The sequence below is a fragment of the Prunus dulcis genome, chromosome 1 (assembly GCF_902201215.1).
Source record: "Prunus dulcis chromosome 1, ALMONDv2, whole genome shotgun sequence".
Classification (NCBI taxonomy): domain Eukaryota; kingdom Viridiplantae; phylum Streptophyta; class Magnoliopsida; order Rosales; family Rosaceae; genus Prunus; species Prunus dulcis.
Genome location: NC_047650.1, coordinates 39,379,040 through 39,395,282, shown reverse-complemented (window position 1 = coordinate 39,395,282; position 16,243 = coordinate 39,379,040). Strand labels below are relative to the sequence as shown.

General features: G+C 34.9%; 2 protein-coding genes across 2 annotated transcripts; both read right to left on the bottom strand.

Annotated features, from left to right (window-relative positions):
• Positions 1 to 1,271: 1,271 nt before the first annotated feature.
• Positions 1,272 to 3,367, bottom strand: LOC117614269 (purine permease 3-like). Its single transcript, XM_034343019.1, has 2 exons — positions 2,540 to 3,367; positions 1,272 to 1,898 (listed from the first exon to the last, which is right to left on the bottom strand). The coding sequence occupies exons 1-2, from the start codon at positions 3,257 to 3,259 to the stop codon at positions 1,506 to 1,508; spliced, it is 1,113 nt and encodes a 370-aa protein (XP_034198910.1). The 5' UTR covers positions 3,260 to 3,367; the 3' UTR covers positions 1,272 to 1,505.
• Positions 3,368 to 10,803: 7,436 nt separating this feature from the next.
• Positions 10,804 to 12,491, bottom strand: LOC117615408 (extensin-like). The gene has a single exon (XM_034344487.1). The coding sequence runs from the start codon at positions 12,431 to 12,433 to the stop codon at positions 11,036 to 11,038; it is 1,398 nt and encodes a 465-aa protein (XP_034200378.1). The 5' UTR covers positions 12,434 to 12,491; the 3' UTR covers positions 10,804 to 11,035.
• Between the last annotated feature and the right edge of the window lie 3,752 nt (positions 12,492 to 16,243).

Below are 16,243 nucleotides of genomic sequence, written 5' to 3'. Positions count from 1 at the left end.
AAAATTGTGTTGGTTGATAATAGTGTTTCAGAGTCCATAAATGTAGAATTTCTTGTGTGCCCCCCCTTGGATTTTCTAAGATACGACTCATCTTGAGTGGTTGGTTTGATTAATTCATGATGAGGGTCTCGCACTCTTCACAGAGCACTCTATGAATATTTATACTTTTTGGGTCTCACACCTACTTTTTTAGAGCCTAGCATTTTGTGCTTGGCCCAAACAACTGATCTTTTAGACAAAGTAGGAAGCTAGGGTTAGGCTGGCCGTTTACAAGTATTAACGACCAGATCAGTTCACAAGCATGTGCAACTGACTCTAGCACTGCTCTTTAGACAAATCTCCACGGTGGTACAAAAAGTCGCTTTAGACAAATACTCTATTCCTTGTCGCAAGGGACATTGGTTATTTGCATTATATATTTCATATTTTATAATCATTTTCATTCCCTAAGCAACTATATGTGTTTTTGTATTTTATAGCAAAACAAAGGAAAAGGTTCTTTATGTATTACTCTTTGGGGGATTGTACGAGGCTTTTTGCCATGCATCCATAGACAATTTTAGTTTTATTAGAACATCTAAGTATGTTGGCTGGATTTTGACTTAGAATCTACGGCCAGCTTTTTAGACAGAGTGGTTTCTTTCTTGTTTCTTTTGGCTTAGTTAGACTATGTTGTTAAACATCCTCTTCCGACCAGCTGTCGGTACATTTTCCCCTTCCTCGTCTATATTTTACTTGAAAACCTCTCCCCCTTGGAATATCTCTCAAATCCTGGATATTCGATTTATTTTCCTAATACATTTGAAGCGACAATTTGGTGTGATCAAGTGCACTAGTAGCATGTGTATATATATATATATATATATATATATATACATATGACAATGCATATTCTCAATTTAACCTTTTCATTTAAGTACAAATTCTCATAAACTGTCTTCTATTTTTTGCGGGGTCAAATCGGATAAACTGAACTGTCATAAACTGTCAATGAAGTAGATTAGTTTTGATAATTTTGGATTACTATTTGACCTTAATCATAGTCAGAATTGAGAGGAAAACTTAAGTTTTAACGTTTTATAAGCACACGCACGCGCATACACACTCTCTCTCTCTCCTCTTTTCTCATTCCTTAAGTACATGAGTAATGAGTTGGTGAGGCATGGCCTGCTGTTTTGATAAAGTATTGGGATGGCTGAGATTTGTTTTCATAATCAAACATATGTACAATTATTAAAGCTTAAGAGGATGACGACGCGTGTTTCCTTTTCTATGTACATACAATCTTTAATTACTAATTAATAATTTTCAACTCGACAAAGATATGAATATCATCGGAAAAATAACAATATAAAACAAACAGTACGTAAATGATAAATTGAGTGTTGCCGTCCAAACTGTTCAGAATTTATATAGTCCAAATGACAGAAGATGCATCCCTTTTCCCTCCTTCAGAAACTCAAACAAAGAAGAAGACATGAAACAACAGCTTGCGCTTTCATGGCCTAGGGATCGAGTTGAGAAACGTCTGCTGTTTCTGGGGTGTCTTTCGTTTCTATTTCTATTTCTTTTTCTTTTTCTTTTTCTTTTTTCTTTTCATTTTCTCTTTGCTTGCTGTATTTTATCTCACCATAGAAATATGAGACAAAACCCCACAGAGAAAGTGCGAGAGCAACCCCTTTTTCTGCTTGAAATTTTTCGTGGTAAAAAATGACAGCTAGAATCTCTGTAATTGGGAGCAGAACCGCAATTACAATACCAGAGAGTAAGGATGAGGCACAGAAGATGATTCCAATGGCTCCCAGAAAGAAAGTTTGCCAAACTATTGCACTCAATACAAGCACCACATAGTAGGTGCCTTCCCCAAGCCCGAAATTTCTTGCTTCTCTTGGAATAACCTAAAAACAATCAATATATAAGACCATTTATTAGAAAATATACAAGGCATTAGAAAAATTTCTCTATTATAATGGGACAGATGACATGACAATTTGTTCAAAATAAATGGTATTCATCAGTTGGTACTTATAATTTTAGATTTATTTGATTCTGAAGCAATCTATTTTTTTTTTGTTTCTATCATTATTATTATCATCATCCATTACAACATTCTATTTTTTACCTTTTGCGATATACTCCAAGGAAAAGGCCAAAAGGAGAACTTGTGGGTTTTTGTTTCACTTAAACCTGCAAGCTAGCTAGCCAAAGCTTATCTCCTCTTGCAGTCTATTTTAGATGATGATAAGAATCATCTCTTGAGGCCTAGATTCGTTTCTGTGTAAGCTCTTTGGTTTGGACTTTGCCGCCTACATTACCAAAAAAAACAAAAAGCTTATCTCCTCTCGCAGTTCTAAACTTCTAAAAGTCACTTTATAACTTTGTACCTTTTGGCTATATTAGGCTAGGCTCTTTACTGTAATTAAAAATTAATAAAATTTTACATTATTACAACAATATTGAAGTATGAGAGAAACCTTGTCTTGTGAAATTTAGAATCAATCAAGTAGAGTTAGAATGTACGATGACTATTAACACTAACCTTGAAGTCATTGTTGATAAGCATCCCCACAGTGCAGAAAATAGTAGCAAACAAACACATAACCATTTGAATCTCAAGAACCAAAGCATAAGTAATGGTCTGCTTGGCCTTCTTGTATGTCAACTCCACCAACGGCAACACAAACCCATACAAAGCCGCCGCCGCCACTGTCATAAAAAACCCGGCAATATACTCCTTATCCGACTCACCCTTTGGCCGATCGGCGCTGGTGTTCAACCCCAAAACGGCCGCGCCAATAGTCAATAAGACCACGGCGTTTGTGGAGTAAGAAGTGAACTTCTGCTTCACAAGAAGAAATGCAAAAAGGGCAGTGAAAGCCAGCTGGGCAGCGATGATTAGGGATGACGTGGAGACCGGAAGGCGAGCCACTCCGTAGGCATAGAGGTAGTCGTCAAGGCCGGTAATTAGGCCGATGACGGCGGAAGCTATGAAGAGTGGGAGCTTGATGAAGAAGAGTTTTGTCGAAGGGCCTTCAGTGGTGCGGCGGTGGTAATAAGCTAGGGCTATGGGGATGAAGATGATTGGCCAGCCGCCGGTTTCCAGCCAGCTGGAAAGCCAGACACGTTTACCTCCATGGATGAAGTAGAGGCGCATTATCAAAGGGCCTCCGCATGTGCCTATTGATAAGAGTACGCAGCTTAGTATGAGAAGGGCTCTCTTCAAGGAGGCGTTGCGTTTTTCTTCATGACTGGCTTCCATTTTTATGGTAATTTAGCAATAATTGATGGATTTTCGTATGTTTCAGGAGGTAGGGGAGAGCAAGAAGTGGTCTGGCTTTGTAGGAGTGAAATAATGGAGCTGTTGACAGTGACATAGGAGTATGACAAAATTGGAAAAGACAAACTATATATGCATATTAAAAGTGGAATCGTCAAATCTGTGGGGTGAGATTATTGAATATTCCATGCGTGCACGTTTGCCGTATTGAAAAGAGGTTCTCACCGATGAGATATAGCATAGTGAAAAATGATTTTGATTTGGAGACTAGGTGGTTTTAAGTTTGAACTCTTTTAATTTTGGTAGTGTGTATGTGAAAAACTTTTTCTTTCTTTTATAGTTTAATATTCAGAAAAAAAAAATGTGTTCTCAATTACGTTTTTTTTTTCACCCCTTTAAAAATAAATTTAAGAGTGATCCAAGTTAGAGGAATTCTGTTTTTTATTGGTTAATTTGGGATCATGCAAATGCGTACCTTGCAGAAAAAAGGGTCATTTTGATTTCATGTTTGAAAATTATTGGTAGAACTAAAAACTCACCGTCATTTGAGATGATACAAAGAATTTTATTCAAATATGAAGTAATTTATTTGTATCAAAAGAAGTATAATGAATGCATAGAATAGAATTAATTATGATAATTTTAATAAAGGGTTTAAAAAAAATACTTTTATCTGGTATGCTATACTATATTTCTATTTTGTACTCAAATGCCAAGGCTCATAAATGAAGAAATATATTGTTGTATTTAATTGGATCAATCCGGAAATTGACTAATTAAAAAAATTGATGTTGAATATATAAAACCACAACATAAAATCTAGTAAAAATGATGCCTATAACCACAATATGCGTCAACGCTTGCATAAAAATGGATGTTATATCATAAATCACATTGGTACTTTCAAATATAATGATGTAATAAGACAACAAAAGCATCCGTTGTTACGTTACAATTGACACCCTTGATGTTTTTTGGCATCGGAAGTCAATATCCATCGCGATTTGCATACAAGAAAGCCTCATAAACATCGGTATTTTAATCTAAACTGATGTCGTAAACGGAATACACATCTGAGATAGATTCTCCGTTGCCTATAACTAGTAAAAGACAACGGTGACCAATAACTCGATTGGGGGGGCTATACAGGCAACGGATGAAAAGACAAACTAGGCATATCAAAAGTATAGGAGTCGTCAAATCTGTTGGGTAAGATTATTGAATAGTCAATTGTTCACACTTTTTATAAATTCAAGTTAGAGGGATTCTGTATGCTATTCGTTAATTTGAGATCATGCAAATGTGCACCTTGCACGAAAAAAAGGTCATTTTGGTTCCATGTTTGAAAGTTATTTGAACTGAAAACTTACCGTCATTGATGGTAAAAATAATTCTATTCAAATTTGAAGTAATTTATTTTTGGGAGATTCACTATTATACCCAATATGGGGGCCCAAATTATAAAAATACCCTATATAAAATGGACTTTAGAAAAACACACCCAAAGTCCATTTACAACATAACAAAAAAACTTTTAACTTCTTATAAATTACAAAACTGCCATCAATTTCTTAAAACAAGCCCAACCCCAAAATCTCATAAAAATACCCAAAGCACTCAATAGGGCATCAAAGTAATTTAATAATCAATATTAAATTCAATAAGGCTAGCTATCATTTTTTGGGTTTTTTTTTGAGTTTGTTTATAGGAATTCAATTGTGTAGGGTTTATTTATAATATTAGTGCTAGAAATGGGTATATCACTAAATATCTCTTTATTTTTATCAAAAGAAGTAGAATGAAATGCAAGACTGGCCAACTAACCAAATTTTAAGATTTTGGTTGACATGTCATACTAATGTAGGAATGCATGTTTTTTCTTTTTTGGAATGCAAGCGATAATCTATAGGGTTATATGGGATTTCAAACATAAGACACAATTAGTCTGCAAATTAAAAATATTTTTTATTGAACTAGACCTTGTTAGCAATATATATGTACGTTAATTAATACAACCTTAATAGAATGATGGATGTGTGTACATAAATATTGAGGATTAATTAGTACAGGTAGCTAGGAGAGCAAACGGCTGGACTGTGTGTGATGGAATAGCAATGTAAATAACGACACAAAAGGGTGACAAAAGCAAGAGTTAAGGCAATGGATATACTTAATTATCAAAACCACGGCAAGAGTCGATTATTGGATATTCAAAGTCTCTGCATATGCACTTTGTTATACATATTATATAGCCAGCCAGCATATTGTTGTTTGCGCATGTTGACTAATGTTACCCTATTGAGAATCTCATCTCTAACACATGCCAAAATATAGTACCTATAATTTGCTGCTCCTGCAAAGATGAAGCTTGAATTTTCTGCTCCTGCAATTGATTGCTATTGCAATCTGTAGTCAAATTCTAAATACACTGCAACAATTGATTGGTAATGCAATATGTAGTCATCAGCCGAAATTGATTAGAAAATTACCCAACTGATTGCTATATTCTGATTGAGGAATGGGGGTTTACAAAACCCATCTTTAATTACTATACATTAAACTAGAATAAGAAGCCCGAAAAAAAAGAAGATTAAAAAGAACAGAGGAAGAACCGAGATAGAAGAGTTGAGAGAGGGGAGAGGGGAGAGGAAGATAGAGGTAACGGCATTAGTTTTATAAAAAGGGAAACAAATTTATTGTAGGTGATGTGGAATATTCATAAACATTGAATTATTTGAATGGTTTAAATTTTATGAAATGCAGTAAATGCATCATATCTAAATGCAGAGGCTAAAGATCCAAAAAAAAATATCTTTGCATATATACTTTCAATATCTTCACATGTCAAATGCTACCTTCCAACGTTTTATATGGTCCCTTCTTCAAGTCTAACATTCCAACCAAAAGAAGTGGTATTTTTGGATATGACTGGATATGTTTTGTGCTTGATTGTGTCACGCATGTTTCATATAAACGGTCAATCATGCACTGACTGATTGTGTCATGCCTAGTTGTTGGCTAGTCCCCCTCTTTCTTGTTTTTTATTTATATCTGGTTGCAGATAACCAATAAATATCTCCTGGTTTTGATATATTAATGTATAAATTTGATCCTCCACTAGTAGTGCAAAATGGGTTTTGATTTTGATCGACCACTAACAAGATGGAAGGCGACCTTGAGTTAAAAATAAAAGAAAAATATATATATGGAAGGCGAAAAATTACATCAAAGTATGGATAAATGAATCAGGATGTAAATATTATTATGATTTTAGTTCGCGGGGTTCTTTGGTCGTGTAGTTGGACTGCTCTGTTGGAATTGTGTTTATTTTATTAAAGAGATAATATTGTTTTTTGGTTACCTCTAGATGTTTTAATTTTATAAATTTTAGGTCAAGAATTGTCAACTCATATAAGATATCATATCTTCCAATATAGTTTACACCAAAATTTCAACTTTCCACTTTCCACTTTCCCCACTGTCCTGTCCGGACCTACTTGTGTTTTTGCCAATAAATAACCTTAAATTCTTTTCTCGGTATTAATATAGTAGAGGATTCGGATCTTTTGTTATGATTTTTTCTGCCATGATATGTTTTATTTTCATTCTCCACATAATACCTCATTAAAATTTAATTTAAGGAATGTAAGCCGGACACATCATTCACAAAATAAAAACCCAATTTACACTTAATTAAAAAATAAAAATAAATCACCCTAAGTTGACTAACTCCAATTACTCCAACTTAACATCTCTGACATGTCCAACTGTTCTTTTTTCCTTCTTCTTTTCCCTTCTCTGTACGTTCTCCCCAAAATTTGAGTGAACGTCCATATGTTCCTCCCCTAATTCTTTTTCTCTCTCTAATTTTCCTTCTACAATTTACGAGACTGTCTTGTTTTTGTACTAAAACTCTTTTTACATTTGTTGTTTGGTGTTAAATATTAAGATATTAACCATGAAAATAGGTCGAGATAAGATATGATTGAACTTCAGACAAATAAGATCAGAGCACCCAAACAACTTCAAGCAATCCAAGAAAAACGAAAAGAGTTATGAATGCCAACCTTACCCAAAACCCAACAGGAAAATTAAATTAAATGAATTGGATAAAAACATAAAAGAAACCAAACATAGCAAAGAAATCCTGAGCTTTCTTTAATTATCTTTTGGAGCATACGGCGGGAGAAAAAACTTTGTTGTTATTTGACCTCCCACAAATTCCGAATCATTTGCTTCAATTTCTAAGAAAGTTACAAGGCTTGGGTGTGGGGAAGGATGCACAGAGAAGGAAGGAAGAAGAAGAAAAAAAAAAAAAAAAATTTGATGTTAAGTTGGAGTTAGTCAAGTTAGGTTTTTTTTTTTTTTTTTTCTATTTTTAATTAAGAGTAAATTGGGTTTTAATTTTGTGGATGATGTGTCCAATTTAAATTCCTTAGATTAAATTTTAATGAAGTGTCATGTGGAGAAAGAAAATAAAGCCGATCATGGTAGAGAAAATCATAACAGAGGATCTGGATCCTATAGTAGAAACCATGCTCAGTCAATACCAAAAAGTATAACATTAGAGGGAGAATCAAATTTAAGATCTCGGGTACAATAATAAATATTCTTAATTACTTGACCTATAAGTCACTTGCCTTGTGGGTATGGAAAGATGCTTTTCGATTTATTGCCCATAACTAAAAGATAAAAAAACAAAAACAAAAACTCATACCGCCTCCCCCAAATGCGAGAGGTGGGCACGTGGCACATCCTTTTGGCTTTGTCAAAATATTATTATGAATCAAAGACCCTAACTAATTGGGATTTAGCTAATGCCAATTGAAAATAACTGTTAACAGTTTACCCTATGTGATTCTCATCATGAACAGGAGATCATTTGTCGTGGATTATGTTTTCAGAATGCTTTTCTGTTGTCTTTATCTGCATATGATAGTAACCTGTGATCTGGGTTGGTCGATCGACACGTCTAGAACCATTGGGCTTAATTTGTTGTTTGTGAGAAACCATCAAGGCAAAATCTGTCATCAATCAACACTTATATTGGAGTTGGAGAGCCAGGCCTTGGAACAACTAACTAATTCCCCATCTCCAATCAAAGTATCTGTGTGTTGGTGTTGCTGATCGACTTTCCAAGATGGGCTTTAACTTGGATTTGGACATTAATTTTCTACACTAATGATGCTTTGAGACTTTATTGAGCAGGGCCTTCTCTGTTTATTTTTTCCTCCTGTTGGGCTTCTGCCCCCCTTGCACCCAAAAACATAAGTAAAAAGAACACGAACTTACTTGGGGGTGCAAGGTACATGTAATTGCACAAGTAGAGGACTGAATTTGAGCAAGTTACATGTAATTGCACAGTAACAATGTTAATAATAAACCTTTCAATATTTCAACCTCAAATACACTAACTAGTTTTTAAGTGGTACTTCTCTTCACAATGTTCAAAAATATCTCCAAGTTTATAATACAAAAAAACTCAAATGGTTAAGAGTATTTACTCATGCACCCGATATCTTAAATTTGATTCTCTCTTTCCTCAATATCGCTTGTATCAAAGAAGAAAAAAAAAATCTCAAGTCTAAATCTCCCTCCTCAATTAATTATAAAAAATAAAAAAAAAAAACCCACCAAATGTAATTATTTATTTATTTATAATGAAACCGCTAAATGCAATTTAAATGTGTAACACTTTATCAAAATTAAAATCATGGAGACATTTGATAATAATAAAAAATCATGAAGACAAGCAATCAACCTGCTAGACATATATTATAAAAGTTGAGTCCGTGAATTCAAGCCATAATAAATTGATTAACAGTTTGTCACCGGCAGGCCATGCTCAGCCAAATGGGAATTTCTTTTCCCCCCTAATATCTGTCGTTAATAACTTAACATAATTTTGTTTCCAAAAACGTCCCAGATAAACCATCCTCCGCCCAACGCAACCGCCAATTCCAGGCACGCATCTGAAAACAAAAAAGAATTACAAAAGAGACTTGTAGAAGAAGAAGCTTAGCTCTTGATTTTTCTTGTTTCTGTTAAATAGAGTTTAATGTGCTCTTACCGGCTCACTAAACTAATTATTACAACTAACTCTCTAACAGACTTATATAAACAAGCAACTAATCACAGAATGACACTTGTCAATATTTCATGATGACAAGTGTCCTAACTCTATATTATCAGCCTCTGGTCCGAGTTTAATTGGTCAAGAGTAATCATCATTTTGCATCTGAATCTGTTTGTTTGATCATCCACCCTCCAATATTGTTCAGATAAAAAAACTCATCTAAAATCTCAATAAATACAGAATAATAATGAAGAAAAAAAAAATTACAAGATCTTCATCATCATGAAGAAGGATATTACCTTTAATTATATGTTCGAAGTTACAAATTGACATATTAGTTGAAGATGTTTTTAGCAATTTTAGATAGAGCGGGATATTAAAACCTTTATGATACAAAAAAGTAAAAAAAATCCACGTGCAATTTCCTTTTTCCTTGTTTTAAAAAAAGAAAAAAAAAGAAAAGTCAAGTGCATGTATGTACGTCAAATGTGCTCATGAGAGAGTTGAAAAAAAAAAGCCATACTTAGAAAAAGAACTAGACTTTTTTTGACATGATCTTACCAAATTCTGTATGTACATCTCGATATCTAGCTGTGCAGGCATATTATCCTTTTCTTAGTTTTATCTTTTATTTTCATTTTTATTTTTATTTTTTTTACTGTATACATTAGGCCGCCTAAGCTATGATTGCAAGAGAATTTTCAATGAAAACTTCATTAACTTATAATATTCTTTTGCAAATCTCCAGCAAAATATAATAAATTCCACGCCAATTACGACTGCCAACATCAAGTGATATCCCCTAAAACAATTTTTTGCCTCAGATTTACGTGCTCTTTTTAACTACTTTTTTTGTCTTAACCCTAATCGATTACAGCGAAGGAATAATTTAATTTGGCAGGAAAACTGCTCTTGTCTTTATCTTAATGCTTATGGTCTTATTCTATGAGGTTATTCACAATCTCATTTTATGCTACTTCAAAATTAGTGTAAAAGTGTTTATATATGTAAGACTTTTGTTAGTAATGCTTGCATAAATATAAAATAATAAATTTATTTGAAATTCAACTACTGATTACGTACGATTCTTTAAAAGCGTTTCTTCAAGAAGCATCTTATGAGCATCTATAAATTGTTTCTTTACAAAATCGTACAAACACTTGTACAAATTCAATAGACATTTTTTGTGTAATTCAGCTAAATAATATAAAAATGCTTTCAATTATCTGAAAGTGTTTTTGGCATTAACAAATAAGCCCTAAATGCGACGTATGTCCAATGACACACATCAAATGCATAAATCATATAATAGTGCAAATTAAAGTTAATTGAGAGCAAGCAAGTGTAGCATATAATTTCAATTAATAACACATGCACTTCTTGTCTGTCACTGACTCACTGTAATGATTGTTGATAATGAACTTATTATAATCCACAATATATATAGCACTTCACATGAACAAATTTGGCCTTTGCCTTCATAGAATCATAGGACACCCCTTCTTATTAGCTGGCCAATGGCCACCACATTCCTCTCCTTTGACGATCCACACAACATGAATAAATACAATCTAAAAAAAAATCAACAAATCGACCAAACTTTATTACAAACCCTAAAGAATAATGCAATGAAATCACACTGAACGTGTACGAATATTGCAACCGAGAATGACGTGGCATTATCAATAACTTGGATGATGACCAGGAGGAGCATAAGCTGTCGCCCCAGAAGGCCCGATCTCAGCTGCACCGCCACCATATCCGTGTTGCTCTACAGGAACCGCTACTGGAGGTGGCGCAGCACCATATGCGCCTCCTCCTACTGCTGGCACTGCTTCTGGTTGATGTTCTTCTTCCTCAATACAAGGAACTGCTGCAGGAACCATCACTCTCTTCTTCTTCTTCTTGGCGAAGCAGAAGAGGCCGACTAAGAGGAAGGCAAGGAAGAAGGCACCACCCAGGGAGACGCACACAGCGATGACAGTGGTGTGGTTTTTCCCCGGTGGCGGTGCCACGATTTCAGATGAAGGCGGGACAGCGTTGAAAGGGGTAGGAGGAGTGTAGTAACCAGGAGGGAATGCAGGTGGGGTCGCACCCTTTGGTGGGTATGCGGATTTTGGTGGCGCTGCCTTTGGAGGGTAGGTGCTTTTTGGAGGTGATGCTTTGGGAGGCGATGATTTGGGAGGTGATGATTTTGGAGGGTGACTGGGCTTTGGTGGTGATGATTTTGGAGGGTATGGCTTTGGTGGTTGTACTGGAGGGTGGCTGCTTTGTGGCGGTGATGATTTGGGAGGGTAGGGCTTTGGAGGGTGGACTGGAGGTTGACTTTTTGGTGGTGAGGATTTGGGAGGGTATGGCTTTGGAGGGTGGCTTGGTGGTGATGCTTTTGGAGGGTATGGCTTTGGAGGGTGGCTTGGTGGTGATGATTTTGGAGGGTGGACTGGAGGTTGGTTGCTCTTTGGTGGATAAGCTTTCGGAGGTGATTGTGGTGGTGGAATAGTTGGGCTGGGCTTTGGTGGATGTACATGTTCAGGTGGTGGAGCCTCATGTTTGGTTGGTGGTTGTGCTGGAACTGAGGGTGGTACTGCTTGAGGTGGTGAATAAGTTGGAGGTTTAGGATAGTCATGGTGATGTGGTGGTGGAGGACAAGGAGGTGGTGGTTTAGGATAGTCATGGTGATGTGGGGGTGTAGGAGAGGGAGGTGGAGGTTTAGGATAGTCATGATGGTGCGGTGGTGGTGGTGACGCAGTTGGTGGCTTTGGATAGTCATGGTGGTGTGGGGGTGGAAGTGGTGGAGAAGGTGAGGGAAGTGGTGGCTTTGGATAGTCATGGTGGTGGTGTGGTGGTGACGGAGTTGGTGGCTTCGGATAATCATGGTGGTGGTGAGGCGGCGGAGGTAGCGGTGGTGGTGGCGGTGGATGGCTATTGTAGTGTTTTGGTGGATGGTGGTGATGGTGGTGGTGGTGATGAGGTGGCGGTGGTGAGCTTACAGGGTTACATGGGGCAGGTGGCGGTGGTGGTGGAGGAGAGCATGGCAGAGGTGGTGAAGGTGGTGGAGGAGAGTAGTAGGGGTAACTCATCCTTGTTATGGGGATTCGAACAAATGTGCCCTATGACTCTCTCTCACTCTCTCTTGGAGCAAATGCTACCCAACAGATGGATAGAATGAAGGACAGGCAGCCTATATTTGTACTAGTAAATGAAGGAACCAAGAAGCTCTTGCAAGTTTCCAAGTCTTTATTAAAATATTTTCAACTTTGGCAGTGACATAATAATTGAACTTGAGAGCTCTAAAGTAAATTCTTTGAGTTGTCATTAATTACTTAAAAAAATATTGATTAGCGACTTTTGAATGCAAAGGCTGCAAACCTACAAGTCTTGGGGTCTCTTTTCTTTGGGTTTTTTTTATTGGGGTGATGAGTCCACACTGGATGCTCACCACCACCAATCATACATTATTGGGCAACCACCTTTATAATATATAATCACATGACGAAAATGAGCAAAAATTATCCACTTTTGCAAGCCATCATCGGCGGAAATTTCTTTTATTTTTGCATTCTAGTGCTCTATTGCTGTTCTATGAAATATATAATATAAATTAAGCAACTAGCAACCTTTCCCACAGCAGATTGTCATGTTTTGACGCTATCGCATCATTCCTTCGCATATCTTACTTAACCCCATGTGATTTAAGGAGGTTAGTCAAGTATAAATTTGTACTACTAACTAGGCCTTTGGTTAGTAGTATTTGTTTAACTTTAGTTGGGCAAGATTTTAGATTCGACTCACACAAACGGCGATGACGATGTATATTTGTGAATGTATTGACTCATTTTAAAAATAGTATATAAATATTCTCATTTATGGAAAAGAAAAAAAAAGGTTCATATTTGTCAGAACATAATTTCCTGAAACTTTTAATTTACATTTTCTCAATTCCTTCTTCTGTAATCTATATTGTTCACATTTTTTCAACTATATATTTCTCAACTTCATGAAAAAGAACTGTGCCCTTATAAGTCTTTGATTGTGATCAAAATGAAGTTTGCAACAAATTAATCTCATAAATTTTTTTTTGAGCATCTGTTTGGGTGTGTTGAACCAAACAAGTTTGCTTGCTCCTTTGGTATATCTTCGGTCAACAAATAAAGTCAAGCCCAACAAAACAAAGACATAGAACCGCTTAAATATATAGCAAATACCCTAAAAGACTATAAAGGTGAAGTCAATTGCTGAACTTTGAAGGGAAGGCATAGAGGACATGTAGCACTAGGCTCACATTAACGTAAATATTAGCCTTAAGTACCTGTTAATCACTTGGTTATGTCCCCAATAGCTAAGTGTTTTTTCACATTTTTTTTAAAACTGTAATAAAAAAAGTATCCCCAATAGCTATGTATTCGACAATGCTGAAACGTGGCAATAAAACCTAACATTCTTCTTCTGAATTATAATGTTGAGATCTCAAATTCTTAAGTATACACGCATTTGTGATCGCAACATCACATCATTGGTCTCTTTTTTAAAAAATTGAAAGAGACATATACTTAAACCCCCTATTGAATTTATAAAATTACAGCAAGTAGGAGGTTTTGGACATTTTTATATGTAAGGGAATAATCATATATTATGAAATTCAACAGCGACCGCTTGGACCTACTTATGGTACGTAGCTTAACATATATATCCAGTAATCCACTTGTACGTTGAATAATTTTTCTTCTTCTGAGGTTGCCGTTCATGAATGATGGTTTCGGAACAACTCATATTATCCCTCAACATCCACATGGCATTAATTGGGGCCAGAGTGTCACTATGAGACCAGAAAAAATAATAATAATAAAAACCTACCTACTCTGTGTTTTTTTTTCTTCTTTTTTCTTTGTTTGCTGATAAAAAAAGAAGCAACTCTTGCTAAAGTTGGGATTGAAAAGTAGAGAGAGAGGAAAATAGAGTATATAATTAAAATTTACTTTTAATTTTATATATGTCATGTTGGCAAAACCCATTTTTTATATATAGACTTATAATAAGGAAAGAAAATTAAAAGTCACGAGTTACATGCGTTTGCAAGTTATCACAGATTACATGCATTTAGTATTGAAAACAAAAGAGAAACAAAAACAAAGAAAATCCAAAGGTGGAAGGTATGGTGCCCATCTACATAGCATATGCATGCATTTACAATCCTTTCCCTTAGACTCCGCCTAATAGTAAAATAAGCATAGCCAAAATATTGTCATTAAAAAATACAATATAGCATCTTCAAGAGAGTCTCTAAATTGTAGCTAAAATGGTTAGAAAGTTATTATAGCAAATTTTTCTACAGTAATATTCTCTATTTTGGCTAATCTCTAATATTTTATTATTTCTTTCTCCTCTCTAAATTAAAAGTTCATTAAAAAAAACAAAAAGTAAGAGGTGAGAGAGGGTTGTGCTTGTGAGCCTTGGGAGAGAGAAGAGAAAGAAATGGAGAACCCTCAATTTCTCTTTCCTCCTCTCTAAATGTAGAGAGTTATCAAACTTAAGTAGGGAGTTTCCCAAAATAGAGAGCCAGATAGCAAGTCTACTGAAGCTGCGTTTTGCCCTCATTCTAGCCAAAATAACTAAAGAGCAAAGTATTGCAACTCTGCTAAAGATGCTCTTCAATATGGTAAATGTATATGTGTAAGAATAATGGTGTTGGATGCACAAAAACTGCCTCTTTAAAATCTTACAAGAAAAAAAAAATGTAATGAGACAAAAACATTGGCTTGCGAAGGAATAAACCAAACCAATCCAAATCAAACCCTTAAACATTAAACGCAAATATCAACCACAATAAAACCATACGTCAGTTCCCAAACAAAAGTGACATCGGGTGGTTTGCCCCTTACATAGTGAATCCTAAATAATACTAAAATACCAACCAAATACAAAATTAATTTCGACCAAACCGCTCAAATTAATTTAATTTAGCCAGTTTGAACGATTTGAACGATTTTTGGCTCTACTACACAGAGAAAATGGAAGATAAACATAATATTTTTTCTTGCGCACCACTACCATGCATACATCCTTAATATAATTAGTATATAACAACCAACCATCATCGTTGACCAAAATAAAAAACAATCAATCATCACCGACTAAAGAAAGATATAATTCAGAAAAACAAAATAATAAATTGCTCTGAACTGAACAAACAAAACTTTGATAAAGAAGGTGGGAAAAGAAATGTGAAAGATATATGCACCTGATGTTTCGCCTGGATAAGCCAACTAATGATCTGACCAAAGAAAATAAAAAGCAGGCCAACTAATGATATCACATCCTATAGCTTATTTATTTATTCTGCCAACATGCACTAAATTTCCATAACGTACACATTGTAATAACTAAATTTACATTAATGTATGAGTAATTACCAATAAGGTGAACCTCGGTTCGAAATCAATACAATTTAATCAATTTGTATTTAATTCAATATAGATTAGACCGTATTTTTTCAATTTGATCCATTCATATTAAATGTTTAAATCCAGTTCCATCGAATTCAATTGATATTAGATTAGATTAGATTGGATGATCAATTTTGATAATAGAAAAAGACATAATGAAATATTAAACATTTATTCTTTTTAATATAATCAAACATATTAATAGAATGCAAAATATAAATAAAATATTAGAGAAAATTGTTTTGATTATATATATATAAAGCAAAAGGCAGAGAATGGTAAAACATTCAAAATACCATAAAATGGCAGAGAATGGTAAAACATTTAAAATTAAAATGCAGAGAATGGTAAAACATTTAAAATTAAAAGAAAAATCAGATAATGGATCCAATTTTTATGAAACACAACTATCCATTATCTTTTTTTTAATTCTAAAATAAATTTTAC